This window comes from Eptatretus burgeri, chromosome 4 (genome assembly GCF_056783735.1).
Source record: "Eptatretus burgeri isolate ZD-2024b chromosome 4, Ebu_testis_v1, whole genome shotgun sequence".
NCBI classification, from domain to species: domain Eukaryota; kingdom Metazoa; phylum Chordata; class Myxini; order Myxiniformes; family Myxinidae; genus Eptatretus; species Eptatretus burgeri.
Genome location: NC_140964.1, coordinates 125,176,094 through 125,195,105, shown reverse-complemented (window position 1 = coordinate 125,195,105; position 19,012 = coordinate 125,176,094). Strand labels below are relative to the sequence as shown.

The 19,012-nt window shown below is 36.6% G+C and overlaps 1 protein-coding gene across 5 annotated transcripts in view; it reads left to right on the top strand.

The window, feature by feature from the left end:
• The window catches only part of LOC147029038 (uncharacterized), a 207,171-nt gene extending 191,712 nt beyond the window's left edge, over positions 1–15,459 (top strand). For all 5 annotated transcript variants that reach the window (XM_085879941.1, XM_085879940.1, XM_085879942.1 and 2 more), the window contains one exon: positions 12,026–15,459. Coding sequence is in view for 1 of the 5 variants with exons in the window: in XM_085879942.1 (XP_085736068.1) it covers positions 12,026–12,077 (52 nt within the window). In the remaining 4 variants the exon portion in view is untranslated. The remainder of the gene's footprint in view (positions 1–12,025) is intronic.
• Positions 15,460–19,012: the final 3,553 nt, after the last annotated feature.

Here is a 19,012-nt window from a genome sequence, read left to right as displayed (position 1 = left end):
CGTTAACCTCATGAGTATTTGTATGAAGTGTCTTTCTTTGTTTACCTCGTGAATGTTTGTATAGAGTGTCTATATTTGTTTACCTCACGAGTGTTTGTATAAAGTGCCTATATTCGTTTACCTCATGATTGTTTGTATCAAGTGTCAATATTTGTTGACCTCATGAGTGTTTGCATAAAGTGTCAATATTTGTTCACCTCATACGTGTTTGTTTAAAGTGTCTATATTTGTTTACCTCATGAGTGTTTGTATTATGCGTCTATTTTTCCCCACATGATTGTTTGTATAAAATGTCTATATTCGTTTACCTCATGAATGTTTGTATAAAGTGTGTATATTCGTTTACCTTGTGAGTATTTGTATAAAGTGTCGAAATTTGTTAACCTCACGAGTGTGTGCAAAAATCGTCTATATTTGTTTTCCTCATGAGTGTTTGTATAAAGTGTCAATATTTGTTTACCTCATGAGTATTTGTCGAAAGCGTCAATATTTGTTTCCCTCATGATTGTTTGTATTTAGTGTCTATATTTGTTTTTCCTCACAAGTGTTTGTATAAAGTGTCGATGTTTGTTTCCCTCACGAGTTTGTTTCAAGTGTCTATATTTATTTACCTCACGAGTTTTGTAGAAAGTATCTACATTCATTCACCTCATGAAGATTTGTATTTAGTATCTATATTGGTTTACCTCAGGAGTGTTTGTATAAAGTGTCTATATTTGTTTACCTCACGAGTGTTTGTAAAAGTGTCAATATTTGTTTACCTCACGAGTGTTTTTATAAAGTGTCAAAATTTGTTTACCTCTTGAATTTTTGTATAAAGTGTCGATATTTGTTTACCTCATGAATTTCTGTATAAAGTGCCAATATTTGTTTACCTCACAAATGTTTGTAGAAAGTGTCTATATTTGTTTACTTCATGAGTGTTTATATAAAGTGTCGAGATTTGTTCACCTCATGAATGTTTGTTTTCAGTGTCGATATTTATTTACCTCACGATTGTTTGTAGAAAGTGTCTATATTTGTTAACTTTATGAATGTTTGAATAAAGCGTCGATATCTGTTTACCGCATGAGTGTTTGCATAAAGTGTCTATATTTGTTTTCCTCACGAGCGTTTGTTGAAAGTATCGATGTTCGTTCATTTCAAGAATGTTTGTTTTAAGTGTTGATATTTGTTTACCTCATAAATTTTTGTATAAAGTGTCTATTTGTGTTGACCTGACGAATGTTTGTAGAAAGTGTCTATATTTGTTTACCTCACGAGTGTTAGTATAAAGTGTCTATATTTGTTTACCTCACGAGTGTTTGAAAAAAAGTGTCGATATTTGTTTACCTCACGAGTTTTTGAGAAAGTATCGATATTCGTTTACCTCATGAATGTTTGAATAAAGTATCGATGTTCGTTTACCTCATGAATGTTTGAAAAAAGTGTCAATATTTGTTTCCCTCATGATTGTTTGTTTAAAGTGTCTATATTCATTTATCAAATGAGTGTTTGTATAAAGCATGTATATTTCTTCACCTCATTCGTGTTTGTTTTAAGTGTCGAAATTTGTTTACCTCACGAGTGTTTGTATAAAGTATCTATATTCGTTTACCTCATGAGTGTTTGTATTAAGTGTCAATATTTGTTTACCTCATGAGTGTTTGTATTAAGTGTCAATATTTGTTTCCCTCATGAGTGTTTGTATAAAGTGTCGATGTTTGTTTCCCTCATGTGTGTTTGTAGAAAGTGTTTATATTCGTTGATCTCATGAGTGTTTGCATAAAGCGTGTATATTTGTTCACCTCATGCGTGTTTGTTTAAAGTGTCTAAATTTGTTCACCTCATGAGTGTTTGTTTCAAGTGTCTATATTTGTTTTCCTCACGAGTGTCAGTATAAAGTGTCTATATTTGTTTCCCTCACGAGTGTTTGTATAAAGTGTCTATATTTGTTTTCCTCATGAGTTTTGTAGAAAGTATCGATATTCGTTTACCTCATGAATGTTTGAATAAAGTATCGATGTTCGTTTACCTCATGAATGTTTGAAAAAAGTGTCAATATTTGTTTACCTCATGATTGTTTGTATAACGTGTCAATATTTGTTTCCCTCATGAGTGTTTGTATAAAGTGTCTATATTCGTTTATCTCATGAGTGTTTGTATAAAGCGTGTATATTTGTTCACCTCATACGTGTTTGTTTCAAGTGTCTAAATTTGTTTACCTCACAAGTGTTTGTATAAAGTGTCGAAATTTGTTTACCTCACAAGTGTTTGTATAAAGTGTCTTTCTTTGTTAACCTCATGAGTGTTTGTATAGAGTCTCTCGATTTATTTACCTCACGAGTGTTAATCAAAAATGTTTGTTTTAAGTGTTGATATTTGTTTACCTCATGAATTTTTGTATAAAGTGTCTATCTGTGTTGACCTGACGAATGTTTGTAGAAAGTGTCTATATTTGTTTACCTCACGAGTGTTAGTCTAAAGTGTCGATATTTGTTTACCTCATGAATGTTTGAAAAAAAGTGTCAATGTTTGTTTACCTCATGAGTGTTTGTGTAAAGTGTCTATATTCGTTTACCTCATGAGTGTTTGTATAAAGCGTAGATATTTGTTTACCTCATGAGTGTTTGTATAAAGTGTCGATATTTGTTTCCCTCATGAGTGTTTGTAGAAAGTGTTTATATTCGTTTCTCTCATGAGTGTTTGTATAAAGCCTGTATATTTGTTCACCTCATACGTGTTTGTTTAAAGTGTGGAAATTTATTTTCCTCACGAGTGTTTGTACAGAGTGTCTTTCTTTGTTTACCTCATGAGTGTTTGAATAAGGTGTCTATATTTGTTTACCTCACGAGTGTTTGTATAAAGTGTCTACATTTGTTTTCCTCACGAGTTTTGCAGAAAGTATCGATATTCGTTTTCCTCATGAATGTTTGAATAAAGTATTGAGGTTCGTTTACCTCATGAATGTTTGTATTAATATCTATTTTGGTTTACCTCACGAGTGTTTATATAAAGTGTCTATATTTGTTTACCTCGCGAGTGTTTTTATAAAGTGTCTATATTTGTTTACCTCTTAAATGTTTGTATAAAGTGTCAATATTTGTTTACCTCACAAATGTTTGTAGAAAGTGTCTATATATGTTTACTTCACGAGTGTTTGCATGAAGTATCGATATTTGGTTACCTCATGGATGTTTGTATAAAGTGTCGATATTTGTTTACCTCATGATTGTTTGGATAAAGTGTAAATATTTGTTTCCCTCATGAAAGTTTGTATAAAGTGTCTAAATTCGTTCACCTCATAAGTGTTTGTATAAAGCGTCGATATTTGTTTCCCTCAAGAGTGTTTGTTTTAAGTGTCTATATTCGTTTATCTCATCAGTGTTTGTATAAAGCGTGTATATTTGTTCACCTCACAAGTGTTTGTTTAAAGTGTCTAAATTTGTTTACCTCACGAGTGTTTGAAAAGTGTCGAAATTTGCTTACCTCATGAGTGTTTGTATAAAACGTCTTTCTTTGTTTACCTCATGAGTGTTTGTATAAAGTGTCTATATTCGTTTATCTCACGAGTGTTTGTATAAAGTGTCTATATTCGTTTATCTCACGAGTGTTTGTATAAAGTGTTTATATTTGTTTACCTCACGAGTGTTTGTATAAAGTGTCTATGTTTGTTTACCTCACGAGTTTTGCAGAAAGTTTCTATATTCCTTTACCTCATGAATGTTTAAATAAAGTATTGAGGTTCGTTTACCTCATGAATGTTTGTATTAAGTATCTATATTGGTTTACCTCACGAGTGTTTTTATAAAGTGTCTATATTTGTTTCCCTCTTGAATGTTTATATAAAGTGTCAATATTTGTTTACCTCACAAATGTTTGAAGAAAGTGTCTATATTTGTTTACTTCACGAGTGTTTGTTTAAAGTGTTGATATTTGTTCACCTCATGAATATTTGTATAAAGTGTCTATTTGTTTTCCTCAAGAGTGTTTTTATAAAGTGTCTATATTTGTTTACCTCATGAATTACTGTATAAAGTGTCAATATTCGTATACCTCACGAGTGTTTGTAGAAAGTATCGATGTTCGTTTACCTCATGAATGTGTGAATAACGTGTAAATATTCGTTTTTCCTCATGAATGTTTGTTTAAAGTGTCAATATTTGTTAACCTCATGAGTGTTTGTATAAAGTGTCAATATTTGTTTCCCTCATGAGTGTTTGTATAAAGTGTCAATATTTGTTTTCCTCATGATTGTTTGTATAAAGTGTCAATATTTGTTTCCCTCATGAGTGTTTGTATGAAGTGTCGATATTCGTTTATCTCATGAGTGTTTGTATAAAGCATGTATATTTGTTCTCCTCATATGTGTTTGTTTACATGTCTAAATTTGTTTACCTCACGAGTGTTTGCATTATGCATCTATTTTTCCCCACATGATTGTTTGTATAAAGTGTCTATATTCGTTTCCCTCATGAGTGTTTGCATAAAGTGTCACCATTCGTTTCCCTCATCAGTGTTTGTTTTAAGTGTCGATGTTTGTTTACCTCATGAGTATTTGTATAAAGTGTCAATATTTGTTTCCCTGATGAGTTTCTATAATGTGTTTATTTTTGTTTTCCTCATTAGTATTTGTCTAAAGTGTCTAAATTTGTTTACCTCATGAGTGTTTGCATAAAATGTGTATCTTCGTTTACCTCACGAGTGTTTTTATAAAGTGTCTATATTTGTTTCCCTCTTGAATGTTTATATAAAGTGTCAATATTTGTTTACCTCACAAATGTTTGAAGAAAGTGTCTATATTTGTTTACTTCACGAGTGTTTGTTTAAAGTGTCGATATTTGTTCACCTCATGAATGTTTGTATAAAGTGTCGATATTTGTTTTCCCTCACGAGCGTTTGTTGAAAGTATCGATGTTCGTTCATATCAATAAAGTTTGTTTTAAGTGTTGATATTTGTTCACCTCATGAATTTTTGTATAAAGTGTCTATCTGTGTTGACCTGATGAATGTTTGTAGAAAGTGTCTATATTTGTTTACCTCACGAGTGTTAGTCTAAAGTGTCGATATTTGTTTACCTCACGAGTTTTGGAGAAAGTATCGATATTCGTTTACCTCATGAATGTTTGAATAAAGTATCGATGTTCGTTTACCTCATGAATGTTTGAAAAAAAGTGTCAATATTTGTTTACCTCATGAGTGTTTGTGTAAAGTGTCTATATTCGTTTACCTCATGAGTGTTTGTATAAAGCGTAGATATTTGTTTACCTCATGAGTGTTTGTATAAAGTGTCGATATTTGTTTCCCTCATGAGTGTTTGTATTAAGTGTCTATATTCGTTTATCTCATGAGTGTGTGTATAAAGCCTGTATATTTGTTCACCTCATACGTGTTTGTTTAAAGTGTGGAAATTTGTTTTCCTCACGAGTGTTTGTACCGAGTGTCTTTCTTTGTTTACCTCATGAGTGTTTGAATAAGGTGTCTATATTTGTTTACCTCACGAGTGTTTGTATAAAGTGTCTACATTTGTTTTCCTCACGAGTTTTGCAGAAAGTATCGATATTCGTTTTCCTCATGAATGTTTGAATAAAGTATTGAGGTTCGTTTACCTCATGAATGTTTGTATTTAGTATCTATTTTGGTTTACCTCACGAGTGTTTATATAAAGTGTCTATATTTGTTTACCTCACGAGTGTTTTTATAAAGTGTCTATATTTGTTTACCTCTTAAATGTTTGTATAAAGTGTCAATATTTGTTTACCTCACAAATGTTTGTAGAAAGTGTCTATATATGTTTACTTCACGAGTGTTTGTATGAAGTATCGATATTTGGTTACCTCATGGATGTTTGTGTAAAGTGTCGATATTTGTTTCCCTCATGATTGTTTGGATAAAGTGTAAATATTTGTTTCCCTCATGAAAGTTTGTATAAAGTGTCTAAATTCGTTCACCTCATGAGTGTTTGTATAAAGCGTCGATATTTGTTTCCCTCAAGAGTGTTTGTTTTAAGTGTCTATATTCGTTTATCTCATCAGTGTTTGTATAAAGCGTGTATATTTGTTCACCTTACATGTGTTTGTTTAAAGTGTCTAAATTTGTTTACCTCACGAGTGTTTGAAAAGTGTCGAAATTTTCTTACCTCATGAGTGTTTGTATAAAATGTCTTTCTTTGTTTACCACATGAGTGTTTGTATAAAGTGTCTATATTCGTTTATCTCACGGGTGTTTGTATAAAGTGTCTATATTTGTTTACCTCACGAGTGTTTGTATAAAGTGTCTATATTTGTTTACCTCACGAGTTTTGCAGAAAGTTTCTATATTCCTTTACCTCATGAATGTTTAAATAAAGTATTGAGGTTCGTTTACCTCATGAATGTTTGTATTAAGTATCTATATTGGTTTACCTCAGGAGTGTTTTTATAAAGTGCTTATATTTGTTTCCCTCTTGAATGTTTATATAAAGTGTCAATATTTGTTTACCTCACAAATGTTTGAAGAAAGTGTCTATATTTGTTTACTTCACGAGTGTTTGTTTAAAGTGTCGATATTTGTTTACCTCATGAATTACTGTATAAAGTGTCAATATTCGTATACCTCACGAGTGTTTGTAGAAAGTATCGATGTTCGTTTACCTCATGAATGTTTGAATAATGTGTAAATATTCGTTTTTCCTCATGAATGTTTGTTTAAAGTGTCAATATTTGTTTCCCTCATGAGTGTTTGTATAAAGTGTCAATATTTGTTTTCCTCATGATTGTTTGTATAAAGTGTCAATATTTGTTTCCCTCATGAGTGTTTGTATGAAGTGTCGATATTCGTTTATCTCATGAGTGTTTGTATAAAGCATGTATATTTGTTCACCTCATATGTGTTTGTTTACAGTGTCTAAATTTGTTTACCTCACGAGTGTTTGCATTATGCATCTATTTTTCCCCACATGATTGTTTGTATAAAGTGTCTATATTCGTTTCCCTCATGAGTGTTTGCATAAAGTGTCACCATTCGTTTCCCTCATCAGTGTTTGTTTTAAGTGTCTATGTTTGTTTACCTCATGAGTATTTGTATAAAGTGTCAATATTTGTTTCCCTGATGAGTTTCTATAATGTGTTTATTTTTGTTTTCCTCATTAGTATTTGTATAAAGTGTCTAAATTTGTTTACCTCATGAGTGTTTGCATAAAATGTGTATCTTCGTTTACCTCACGAGTGTTTTTATAAAGTGTCTATATTTGTATCCCTCTTGAATGTTTATATAAAGTGTTAATATTTGTTTACCTCACAAATGTTTGAAGAAAGTGTCTATATTTGTTTACTTCACGAGTGTTTGTTTAAAGTGTCGATATTTGTTCACCTCATGAATGTTTGTATAAAGTGTCGATATTTGTTTTCCTCACGAGTGTTTTTATAAAGTGTCTATATTTGTTTACCTCATGAATTACTGTATAAAGTGTCAATATTCGTATACCTCACGAGTGTTTGTCGAAAGTATCGATGTTCGTTTACCTCATGAATGTTTGAATAACGTGTAAATATTCGTTTACCTCATGAGTGTTTGTATAAAGTGTCTATATTTGTTTACCTCATGAGTGTTTGTATAAAGTGTCAATATTTGTTTCCCTGATGAGTTTCTATAATGTGTTTATTTTTGTTTTCCTCATTAGTATTTGTATAAAGTGTCTAAATTTGTTTACCTCATGAGTGTTTGCATAAAATGTGTATCTTCGTTTACCTCATGAGTGTTTGAATAAAGTTTCTATATTTGTTTACCTCATGAGTGTTTGTATAAAGTGTCAATATTTGTTTACCTCAAGTGTTTGTATGAAGTGTCTTTATTAGGTTACCTCATGAGTATTTGTACAAGGTGTCTATATTCGTTTACCTCATGAGTGTTTGTAGAAACCGTCGATATTTGTTTCCCTCATGACTGTTTGTATAAAGTGTCAATATTTATTTCCCTCATGAATTTTTGTATAAACTGTCAATATTCGTTTCCCTCATGAGTGTTTGTATAAAGTGTCTGTAATCGTTTATCTCATGAGTGTTTGTATCAAGCGTATATATTTGTTCACCTCATACGTGTTTTTTTTAAGTGACTAAATTTGTTTGCCTCACGAGTGTTTGTATAATGCGTCTCTTTTTTCCTCGCATGATTGTTTGTATAAAGTGTCAATATTCGTTTCCCTCAAGAGTGTTTGTATAAAGTGTCTTTATTAGGTTACCTCATTTGTATTTGTATAAAGTGTCTATATTTGTTTCCCTCACGAGTGTTTGTATAATGCGTCTCTTTTTTCCTCGCATGATTGTTTGTATAACGTGTCAATATTCGTTTTCCTCAAGAGTGTTTGTCTCAAGTGTCTTTATTAGGGTCCCTCATTAGTATTTGTATAAAGTGTCTATATTTGTTTACCTCATGAGTGTTTGTGTAAAGTGTCAATATTCGTTTTCCTCAAGAGTGTTTGTATGAAGTGTCTTTATTAGGTTCCCTCATTAGTATTTGTATAAAGTGTCTATATTTGTTTACCTCATGAGTTTTTGTATAAAGTGTCAATATTTGTTTACCTCATGAGTGTTTGTCTAAAGTGTCTCGATTAGGTTACCTCATGAGTGTTTGTATAAAGTGTTTATATTTGTTTACCTTATGAGTGTTTGTATAAAGTGTCTATATTCGTTTTCCTCATGAGTGTTTGTATAAAGTGTCTTTATTCGTTCACCTCACGAGTGTTTGTAGAAAGTGTCTAAATTACTGTTTCCCTCACACGTGCTTTTATTTTGTTATATTAATAGTATTATCTTAATTTGTGATTGGATTGATGCTGTTTGCAATTAAAATATACAGATTGAGTTTATAGCAGAATGAGGAAATTGCGTGAGGGTTTCCATTGCTGACCTTCATGGATTCGGCATTGTCACACATCTTACTTCTGTTGTGGTCAGCTCCATTAAGTTTTTTGCATAAGTTATTCACAAACCGGCTGTTCCTTCCGGACGTTTGACTGAAGGTGTCACATGAATGTGGAATGTATTGGTTCATGGTTTGGCCTTCACTGTTTCCGCATTGTTTGTTTTTGGCGCTCTCCCACGCATCGCGCGAGCACCTCGCTCGTCCTTTATATTTTGGTGTGTTGGCTCCCCATTGTTTATCACATGCAGCTCTTCCACAAGTGAGATACTTCATGCTCAGACTGTGGCATGACTGAAGGCACCACCAACGTAGAAATTATTTTCTACCGCCAAGGCTCAGATCCAATGTTCGTCACGAAGTGATAACTTTCACTGCGACTCGTTTGATTGAATGTGCCTGATTCCTAATATATCTATCTAAGGACAGGATTAAAGTGGGATCTGAGAGGTGTCTTTACATGGGTCATGGTAATTGAAGTTTGAGCTGGAATAGGATGGTTGGGTTGTTCGGGGAACAGTGGGGGGGGGGGCAAGGGGGGTGATGGTATGGTGCTTGTGTGGGAAATATGGAACACTAACTGAAGTACCCAGCGTTGCTCAGGAAATTCAATGAAATATGTATTTAATATTTCCTGCATGAGAAATTGGGGATATGTTGGCCTTATAGTTTCGTGTGATATACCAATCTTGGGCATTGCAAAAGTGTGCTTGGACTTGCATAGAAATGCTTCACCTTCAAAAGGTGCCCAACATGATGACTTGAAGTGTGCTTGTCTTGCATGTTGATCCTCAACCCAAGCCTTTGTCTGTTCTTGAGTCTCACGTGACCTGTCGACTGCCATTCTCTTTGCATCTGATTTGTTTCTGTCCATCAGGGGTCTTTTTTGGTGGCATTTGAGAGTATTTATAATGCAAGAAAGGCAGGTTAAGATGTTTCTAAACAGAAGTGTTCCCTTGGGAGTTCCCTTGAAAGTTGACTAAGTCAGAATTGAAAATATCCTGGTAGCCAAGAGGCAGATCTCTTTGAGCAAAGTTTGCTTTCATGACCTGGAAATGCAAAATAAATAACTTAGTAAAAATCGAGTCGTTCATATCTGCAGTTGATCCCGTGTAATTTCTTTGCAACAGAAGGGGAGGATTACAGGTGGGGGAGCATGAACACGATGGTGCTCTCATAAATCCAGAGGAGCAATGCGCCCTAAATAGTCCTTTCCAGAATTATCTCGATTAGCTTGAGTGAGGCCACCAGAAGTGATCCAACGGGCATCTTAACGTGCCGATCTTCGTGATGTGGTAGAGTAAAGTTTAAAAAAAACAAAAGATGGATCATACAGAGATGGGGAGGATTAGAGGTAAGGGAGAAACATACTAAGGGAATACACAGTTTCGATCATTAGCTTGCATAGATATAACCTCAACATATGATCTTCACAATACATAATTACTCGATCGCGACCGGGAAAATCCAAGAATTGTAGAAGTGGTATACTCGCTCAATGCCGGAATATGGAAGTGTTATAATCCATCCACTGGGACCATACTCTGTGCAGAGCATTGGTGCTGCCTAAGCAGTCTCCTTGGCTATTGGGTACAATACTTGATGGGTCGCCACTCTGACACAGGATACCAGCAAGCTGGCACTCATTTTGCCGACCTCAGAAGGATGACAGGCAGAGTCAACCCCACCTGGTATTAATTCAATGTCCAAAGGGGATTTGAACTCAGGATCCTCAGTTCCCAAACCCACCACCCTAACCATTAAGCCAACATCAGGCATGTGTTATAATAAACCTGTGTAAAATAATCTTTGTAATAACAGGCACACGTGGAAACACTGATAATTAAATTTGTGTTTTTGACAGCAAATCACAACAACCTCAACAAATGATCTTCACAATTCATGTTACTCGATCGCTCACAGGAAAAAACAAATGCAGGCAGTGTATAAGCACCAAACCCTATAGAGGCCTGAAGGCCAGTTATCTTATTTTATCTGGGTCAATTTTTTTTATCCAAATATAGCCCTTGACCTTTCTCTGTATGAACAAAGAGGCCATGCAAAGTTTGGTTGAATTGGTTCCTGCAGGGTCAAAATGCATAAACGAACAAACAAACAAACTTTCTTCTCCATATATTAGATTGAGGATTTATTCAACAAAAAATATAGTAAAGTATATATACAATTTCCAATGTTTTGTCCTCTTACATGAAGCATAGCTGGAAGAATTATTGACAAAATATGAGATTATTCAAAAGTAAAGTGGGTAACATTTGGACATGAGACAAACATCACTACATGTGTTATGTTCTTCAGCTGGTGGTAGAGTGTGGCAACAGTTCCTTCCACCTGCTCCATGCCACTTGCTTGTGGCATGTCTGATTATGATGTTGTTAATTTGTTTACCTTTCTCATATATCTAATGGTGTATTTTTCAGTGCAAGCTGGGCTTAGAGCTCACGAGTGAATTTAGAGTATACACAAAGAAAATCATGTCTTGATCAGTACTGTTGGATCAGTACTGTCAGTACTCTTGACATGCCCAAATAAAGGAAGTTCAACCTCAAAGGACTAAAGATGCTTTGTCAGGAGGACATTGCGTCACAAGGTGTGCCATTCCTCAGATGGATATTGAACTGGGTCGCCCATCTGCTGGTTGGTGGATGTTAACGATCCCATGTCATGAAGCCATGGTGAAAGACTTTGGCCGACCCACAAGAATGTGAGACTAAATGAGGCTGTTAAGGAAGTATATCATTGGGTTATGTATGTTGTCCATGCTACGTGGATTATCCACTTGTGTAAAGGGTGCATCACATGTAGGTTTCATAAATCCTAATGGCATCATCATGCTTCACAAAAGAACAATGTGGCACGTAGGCCGAGGCTTAGTTCAGGCTCTGTTTATCAAGGATCACATTATTTTATTCCTTGTTCATATAAAGAAAGTGCAAAAGGAAGATAATATGTGCTGTACACATTTCCAAAGTGGCATGCTGTAAAAAAAAAATTGTTGTTTGAAAGGTGCATCACACATTTCTCAGGTTATTGTTGTTGTTTTTAAAGTGTTAACAACCGATTTAAAATGTTCAAGCAGTTGCTGTTTTTGTTCTGCTTGCTTGACCAGTTAATGTCCTGCCGTCAACAGGTGGGAGGAAATGGATGGAGCTACCGCCACGTGGAGAACCACAGCAGTATAGTGCTTTGTCAAGCCCTTCTGACAGACATGTGCTGCCTCGTCTTGGGTTCAGCCTTGTCACCACCAACACCAGAGGCTCGATGAAAAGCAGAGGCTTGCTTAACAACCGGATGGCAGACACTTTGAAAGAAACACAATGCAAGACCATCTTGTTTTGCAGCTGATGCTGAAGTCGATTAAAGAGAGATAAATACTTTGTTTTATGGCCATCTTTTTTGGCTTGGTTGTTCAGCTGGATTGGTGAGAGTGAGAGAAGTCACTCTTCATTCTGAAGGCCCCCAGTGGAGAAGAATGATGCTATCCAGCCACAAAATACCACTCTCCACTGAGAATGGTTTAGCCATTTATTCTGGCTCAACAAATGGGGTTGCCTTAGAAGCTAAGTGGGTTCGTCTTATCAAATGGCGTGTGACATTTATCATATATCTTCCTCTTGCTTTAACCTCAAGACAAACCATAAGTTCAGTGATGCAACATTTCATTTCTATTTTCTTTCCACGAAGCACATTAAGTTATTGCTGGCAAAAAAAGAGGTCTTTGTAAAGATTTTTCTTGGAGAACTAAAAAATATGTGACAGTTTATTAATTTTGCTGAACTATTTAAAGGCGAATGATCATTAATTCATAAATCTTTCTGTTTCTCGACTAAAGCTTGGCTCGTGAAAGAGGACAAAATGGGTAATGAACTAATAGTGGGGAAATGGTGCAACATTTGGACACATTAAACAAGGAGAGGGAGAGAGAGAGGGGGGAGAGAGGGGGGAGAGAGGGAGAGAGGGAGAACGAAACATAGTAACTTACAAGTTTGACTGTTGACTTACGTAGGATTCATGGGGGGTAGAAAAGATCACAGGTATGGAAAGGGGATGATGTGAAATTGTGGTTCACCGTTTGCTTAAAGTTCTGGAAGAAAGACTGGGATTCAATCATGTTTGGAAGGCAATTCCACAAACAGGAGAAAAGATGAACAAAAGAGTTGAGGTGTGCAGTCATCCTGGATTGATGTTTAATGCTGATGGGGTTATGGAAGAATATGTGATTCCTGGAGTTGCTTAGAAAGGTCAGAGGAGTGAGAAAGTAGAGGGAGCTAGACCCAAGGAAAGGTGGTAAAACCACAGAGGCCACTGACCTGCTTGTGATGTGTGAGCAACAGGCTTCGTGCTTCAGCCTCATTGCAGGAGATGCCAAGTTGTTTATTTACTACTTACATATCATCCACTATGGTGGTATGAGCAAGTTGTGTTTGTGTGTTTCTTGTGCTGGTTTTGTGAAGCCAATTTGATTTTGTTGTGGGCCTCACTACAGGCCAGTACATAAGGGCATATGAGGAAATGGAGCCTAAAAGAGCAACATAGTTTATTTTCAGAGGAAAATTATACCGTACATTTGCTTTTGTTGCAATGTGGAGCTATTGTAAAGTTGTTTTTCCTCCTTATTTATGCATTCACGTAAACTTTTCTAAAGTTTTCTCTTGAGATGTTTATTTTTCCGAGATGTGTTGTTCTCAGTGGCAGCTATATATTTTCGTTATTATACATCTTGCATGCATTCGAAAATGAACATTTTCGATTAACCAACCGTTTTGAACAACTAATGCACTTATTGTGAATACTGTATGTTATTTAGAACCAACTCTCTTTCACGAAGAATTTGCCAAACGTTGTTGGTTCTAGATTGTGCGGTTTCTAGCCAAAGTCAAAAGGTTGCTCCAGATGTTTTGAACCTTTTTATTGCGTTTTTTTTTTAATTTTTATTCATCCTATTTTTGCTAAACAACTAAGATTTCCATTGGTACTTTGGTAAATTTTAGGGAAAGGGAACTGCAGTAATGTTTCCAATGTTTCCAGGCCGATTCTTGGTAACTCGAGCGCAGCTGCACCAAAGGAGGTTGTCGGATGGTATAACAATTAATTGAACGATGAGGTCACGTGACAGGAAATGTGGGGTGGGAAAGAGGAGGGAAAAAATCCCACTTGCTGTGAAAAAAGTTTCGATCCCTATGTTGTTACTCTGCCAGCAATTGTGACTTCTCGGTAAGTGGTCTGTGCTCTGCGGTGATTCCAATTAAGTTAGATTGAAACCTTCCTCAAGCAGCGACCCGGTTTTCTGTGTGAGCTCGGAGTTGATTTGCTTACATGCGTGTGACATTTAACACGTTGCTTTTTGTTATGAAGCTTGTTTACTCGCTGTGTTTGACATATTGTTTTCAAGGGCTGCCAAGGAATAAAGGGGAAAATATCCAGGAATACAGTATGTCAGAACTGAAAAGGAAATTAACGCATTGGTTACATGTTGTTTAATTGTAACGCATCTCTATCAGCTTTATGAATTCGTCCTTGCGGTGAACATTATGAAATAAACTGCACTGTCTGATGCTGTATTGTAATGAAGCTACGTCGCTTGGAGAAGGGAAAAGGGCAAAAGACTTCTTTCTTTGAGAAGACCACCACTATTTGCCATATCTATATATGCCACATGTTTTTATGATTTTCTGGCAGAAAAACTGACATCTCTTTCACAACAATGCGCTTAATATCAGATGATCTACTCCCAGGATGTATTGCAGACGTAACAAAAGAGCATTTTACGAGATGGATTGGGAGTTGAGCAAAAAAAGGTGTTAAAATTTGAAGGTAATGCAGACAGTTGGTGACAGGAGCCGTGACACTTGACCTGCAGATTGTAAGCTACTCACCTGTAGCCTACTTTGAGTCAACTAAGCTTCCAAACAGCTCAAGTACCCGGCTCGTGACGCGGCACACAAGACCCGGGTCACAATGGTGCCCATAACCCTCAAAATCTCCGCTGTTCCCGATAATTCTCTTGAGCATTGTCCTCATTCATGTCGCTGGCGATGAATACGAAGTATTTTTAACCACGTGTAATGCGGATAGCGTGTAAGTATGTTGCACTATATAAAAGTATATGTTTTTCACATTGTTCACGTTTGATACTAAAAGCAAAAAGTGTACCTTTTACTTATGAGCTTATCGTTGAATTTTGTTTGGTGTTTGGAGCTTTCGTTTCAGTTTGCCAAGCTAAGTGATACTTTGCTGGATTCTTTTCTTATCTTGTGTACGAGGCATCGAGGTACGTGGCACTGACATTGATGCCCTGGATGAGGGGAGAGCTGTCATGTTCTTGAAGCTATCGGTGTCGTATAGTCACCAAACTCGGTGTTTTGATTTACCTGAGACGGTATGTCTATACGCCGTCCGTTATACTTAATCGACATCCTCGGAAAACGACACTTGTGCTGCCTCAGTCATTTATTTGTCTCACAAACGTTTTGTGCAATTTACTTATTATTCTGTGTTGTGATGTTTCTGTGAACTTGCACTCCATTTATCTCATTTAATAAACCATGACCGGTATGACTCTTTCCTCGTTGCCTTGTGTTCTATTATATAACCCTTTTGTGTACTCTGGTGTGCATGAATAATGGACAATGTGGCAATTCACATTCAGTGACTTTTATTTTTTTCTGTGGAATCATTTGTTATTATTCTGGTGGATTGTTGACGGCATGTTACAGCAAAATAAATATCTTATGCCACCTTAATGACAATCGTGATAAACTTTGCATGTTTTTCATGATGTCCGTGCACTCCTTCCTGAATGGCTTCTTTATATAGAAAATGCAGGATGATTCGGAGTAAGGCAACATTTTCTTCAAGCATTAATTATTACAGCCATTATCTTTAACAATGCAGACAAGACAGTTGAAGAAATAGGAATGACCATTCAGACAGACCATGCTATGATGAAGGGTGCACTGACATTTGACAGATATAAAGTAATCATCCAAGGCCCTTCATTGCTGAGTCGTGGGGCTTGAGGGAAAAGCATAACCAAATAAAATCTTCATAAATGATGAATTAACGATTCATGTGTTTAGATAATGTTATCAAGGCTGAAGATATGAAAGGCATTCAGTTGAGGATCACATTTGGCTGTACTCTTTTAAACCTTGTGATGTCGTCTTTATCTTGAAATGCTTGAGGCAGTCGACAATAATTTGTAAATTATGATTCGTTGATTACTTCCCCAAAGTGAATCAAAAATAGCTGCAGAGCACCTCTCCATAGGAAGGGGCACTTTTGCATTGAAAGTATTTAATTGACCCTCCTGTTGTACCACCACAGAACTACTGTGTAAAGATCATTTTCCATATCCATATGGAATATGGACTGTACTGAGTATTTCCAAGGATGTTATCTTTATTTACTCAAATGCTGCGACTAACACGGCTGTTTTAAATAATATCCCACTTCCCCCGTGTTTCCTTCTTTGAGGTCGTTTGTCTGTGTGCTATCCTTTTAAATGGCAATCATCAAGCAGGAAGCAGCACGTCACATTTTTAAAGTCTTTGGTATGACTCGGTGGGGGGGTTTGAATCACCGACCTCCCAGACTCAGAGTGGATCCTCTCGAACCGAGTTTGTCAAACTGTGGTCCGTGAGCTCCATTCAGGTGGTCCGCATAAAGGTTGCAGAACATTCGAGAATGTCTGTTCTTGGCCTGTACTTGTTATTTTTTTTGCTCTTGCAAAATTAGGTGGTTCTTGACAGAAAAAAAAATAAAATAAAAAATGACATCGAAGAACATCTTGTTGCTCTCAAGAAACAATTTGAAGATTACTTTTCAGTAGAAGCCGAACCAAACAACTGGATACACAATCCTTCCAGGATGGAAATTGGTGAGCTGCCCTCTGGTTTCTCCAATAAGGCATGAGAGTGCTTGTTGGAGATTTCTTGTGACAAACGTTGTCAGAATTTAAAAGACTTCCCTATTTGAGTTTTGGATTCAGGAGCTGGAGATTACCCAGAATTTGCAGACAAAGCAGTGAGTTTTCTGATGCTATTTGCTACGACACACCTGTGTGTGACAGGATTTTCATCACTTACCACCCTCAAGTCTGAATACAGAAGCAGGATGACTCCTGAACCTGACCAAAGGATCAAGCTGACAGACATTACACCCTACTTCCCAGAACTTTGCTCAAAAAAAAAAGAAACAAGCACACCCATCGCACTAAAAAGATAAGACTCAGGTCAGGTATGGGAGCATGCGCTGGAGCAGCGCGTCGCTGCTTCCACTTTCCGTCGGTACTCCAGGTGCCTCCGTCTGGCCATCTCCCAGGCAGATGCCTGGCCTATCCCCATCTCTTTGAGATGCTGATCAACCTGCTGCAACCACGAGGCACGTGGTCGACCCATTGGCCTCCCACTCACGAGGCTCCCTCGCTGAGAGAATCTGGTGAGCAGGATTAGCGTCAGGAGAACGAGCCACATGTAAAGATAAGACTACGATATTAAAAAAATATGGTTTGTGTGCTTTGTTTTGTTGAATAAAGAAAAGTTTATTGAGTGGTCTTCCGAGAACCTCAATTTTCAAGTGGTCTGTGAAAAAAAAAGTTTGAGAACCACTGCTGAAGAACCATAAGACCACCGAAGCTGGCAAGAATGAAAAAGGTCCACTTATTACAACCCAGTGGATTTCCGTAGAAATCTGAACAAAGGATGGAGACATTGGCTAACTAACTCCTGCTCAATAGTTGATTGGAACAACAGGTCAAATAGTGGTTGTAAATGCTTCCAATTAATATTGTAACAGTTATTGCAAAGCAGGGCGATCGAACAGACTTGTTTGTGGAGTTGAATTGATTTGGAAGCAAAACTTATTCGGAAAGATTCAATACCAAGTAAATATATTGAAACATTTCCAATGTTTTCATTTAGAAATGTAGAAACTTCAACTCTTATATTGTGACCACTTGTCTGCCAATCGTGAGTTGTAACCCCGTCGGTGCATCTTTCAGTTGGGTCTGTGCTAGAAATGTGAGACTGGTTGAAACAAAATTAAATCTGTTGAGTTGTTCGGCAATTATTACTTAAAGTAATTGCACAATGACTTGACTACTTTCCTGCCTGCCCTTCAGCATTTTCCCCTCATTGGCAACTTTGGTATTTCTTTTTTTAAATCTCTACCGTTTTCATGATTCTCCAAAGTGTCCCCATCCGAGCTGCGGTTCCTTGACTATGTTGTCTACGGATCATGCTCATGAAAACATTGCTAATTATGTGAATGCTTCGTCCACTACATTTTTTTTTTGTATACAATGTCGAGGCTCGTGTAGGAACTAGAAAATAGCTGGGATAAATAAGTAACAGAACAAAAGGAACACTACAAATAGAGGGGGAAACACAACAGCAGGAATGAAGGACAAAATCGAGGGAGACTTAGCCAAAGAAGGGATGTGGAGGAGAATGATGGGTATGGGAGGATGTGTGCGGCAGACAAGATGTATACAGAAGCAAACTCTCAGGAAAGAAAAACTGGAAACTTTGAAAGAGGTGGCTTAGGATGGGTTAATGGGGGTAGAAAAGACAACGGTTGTGGGTGGGGGTGACCTGAAATGGTGGTGAAGAGCTGTCAGAAAGACCTGGAGAGAAGAATAAGATAGAGAAGAATGTAAAAGTAGATTCCGCAGGTGGGGGAGGGGTTAATTCATCACTTACCACCCTCTTGAGGGAAATGGAATGATTGAGCGAAAGTTGATGGATTTTGGAAAGAGATTTGGAAAGATTTGGAAAGAGAGACCACCGACCTGTCTGCAATTTGAAAGTGATAGGCCCAGTGACTTTGCTTCATTTCAGGAGATTTCAATGATCTTAAAGGCCTTTGTTTCCACAACATCACACTGAGCAAGGTGTGAGCGATGGGTGCCAACTCCAAGGTGAGAGCAGTACTCCATCGAGCTGTGGATGAAGGCCTGGTTGGTGGATAGGAGTTCAGGTGTGCCAAGGAAGGACTTTGCATGATGAAGGATGCCCAGTTGGCAACTGGCTTTGGAGGCTAACATAGAAATATGGTTTGCCCAAAAAGATTATGGCTGATAGTAAGGCTCAAAAGATTGGGTGACAAAAAACTTCTT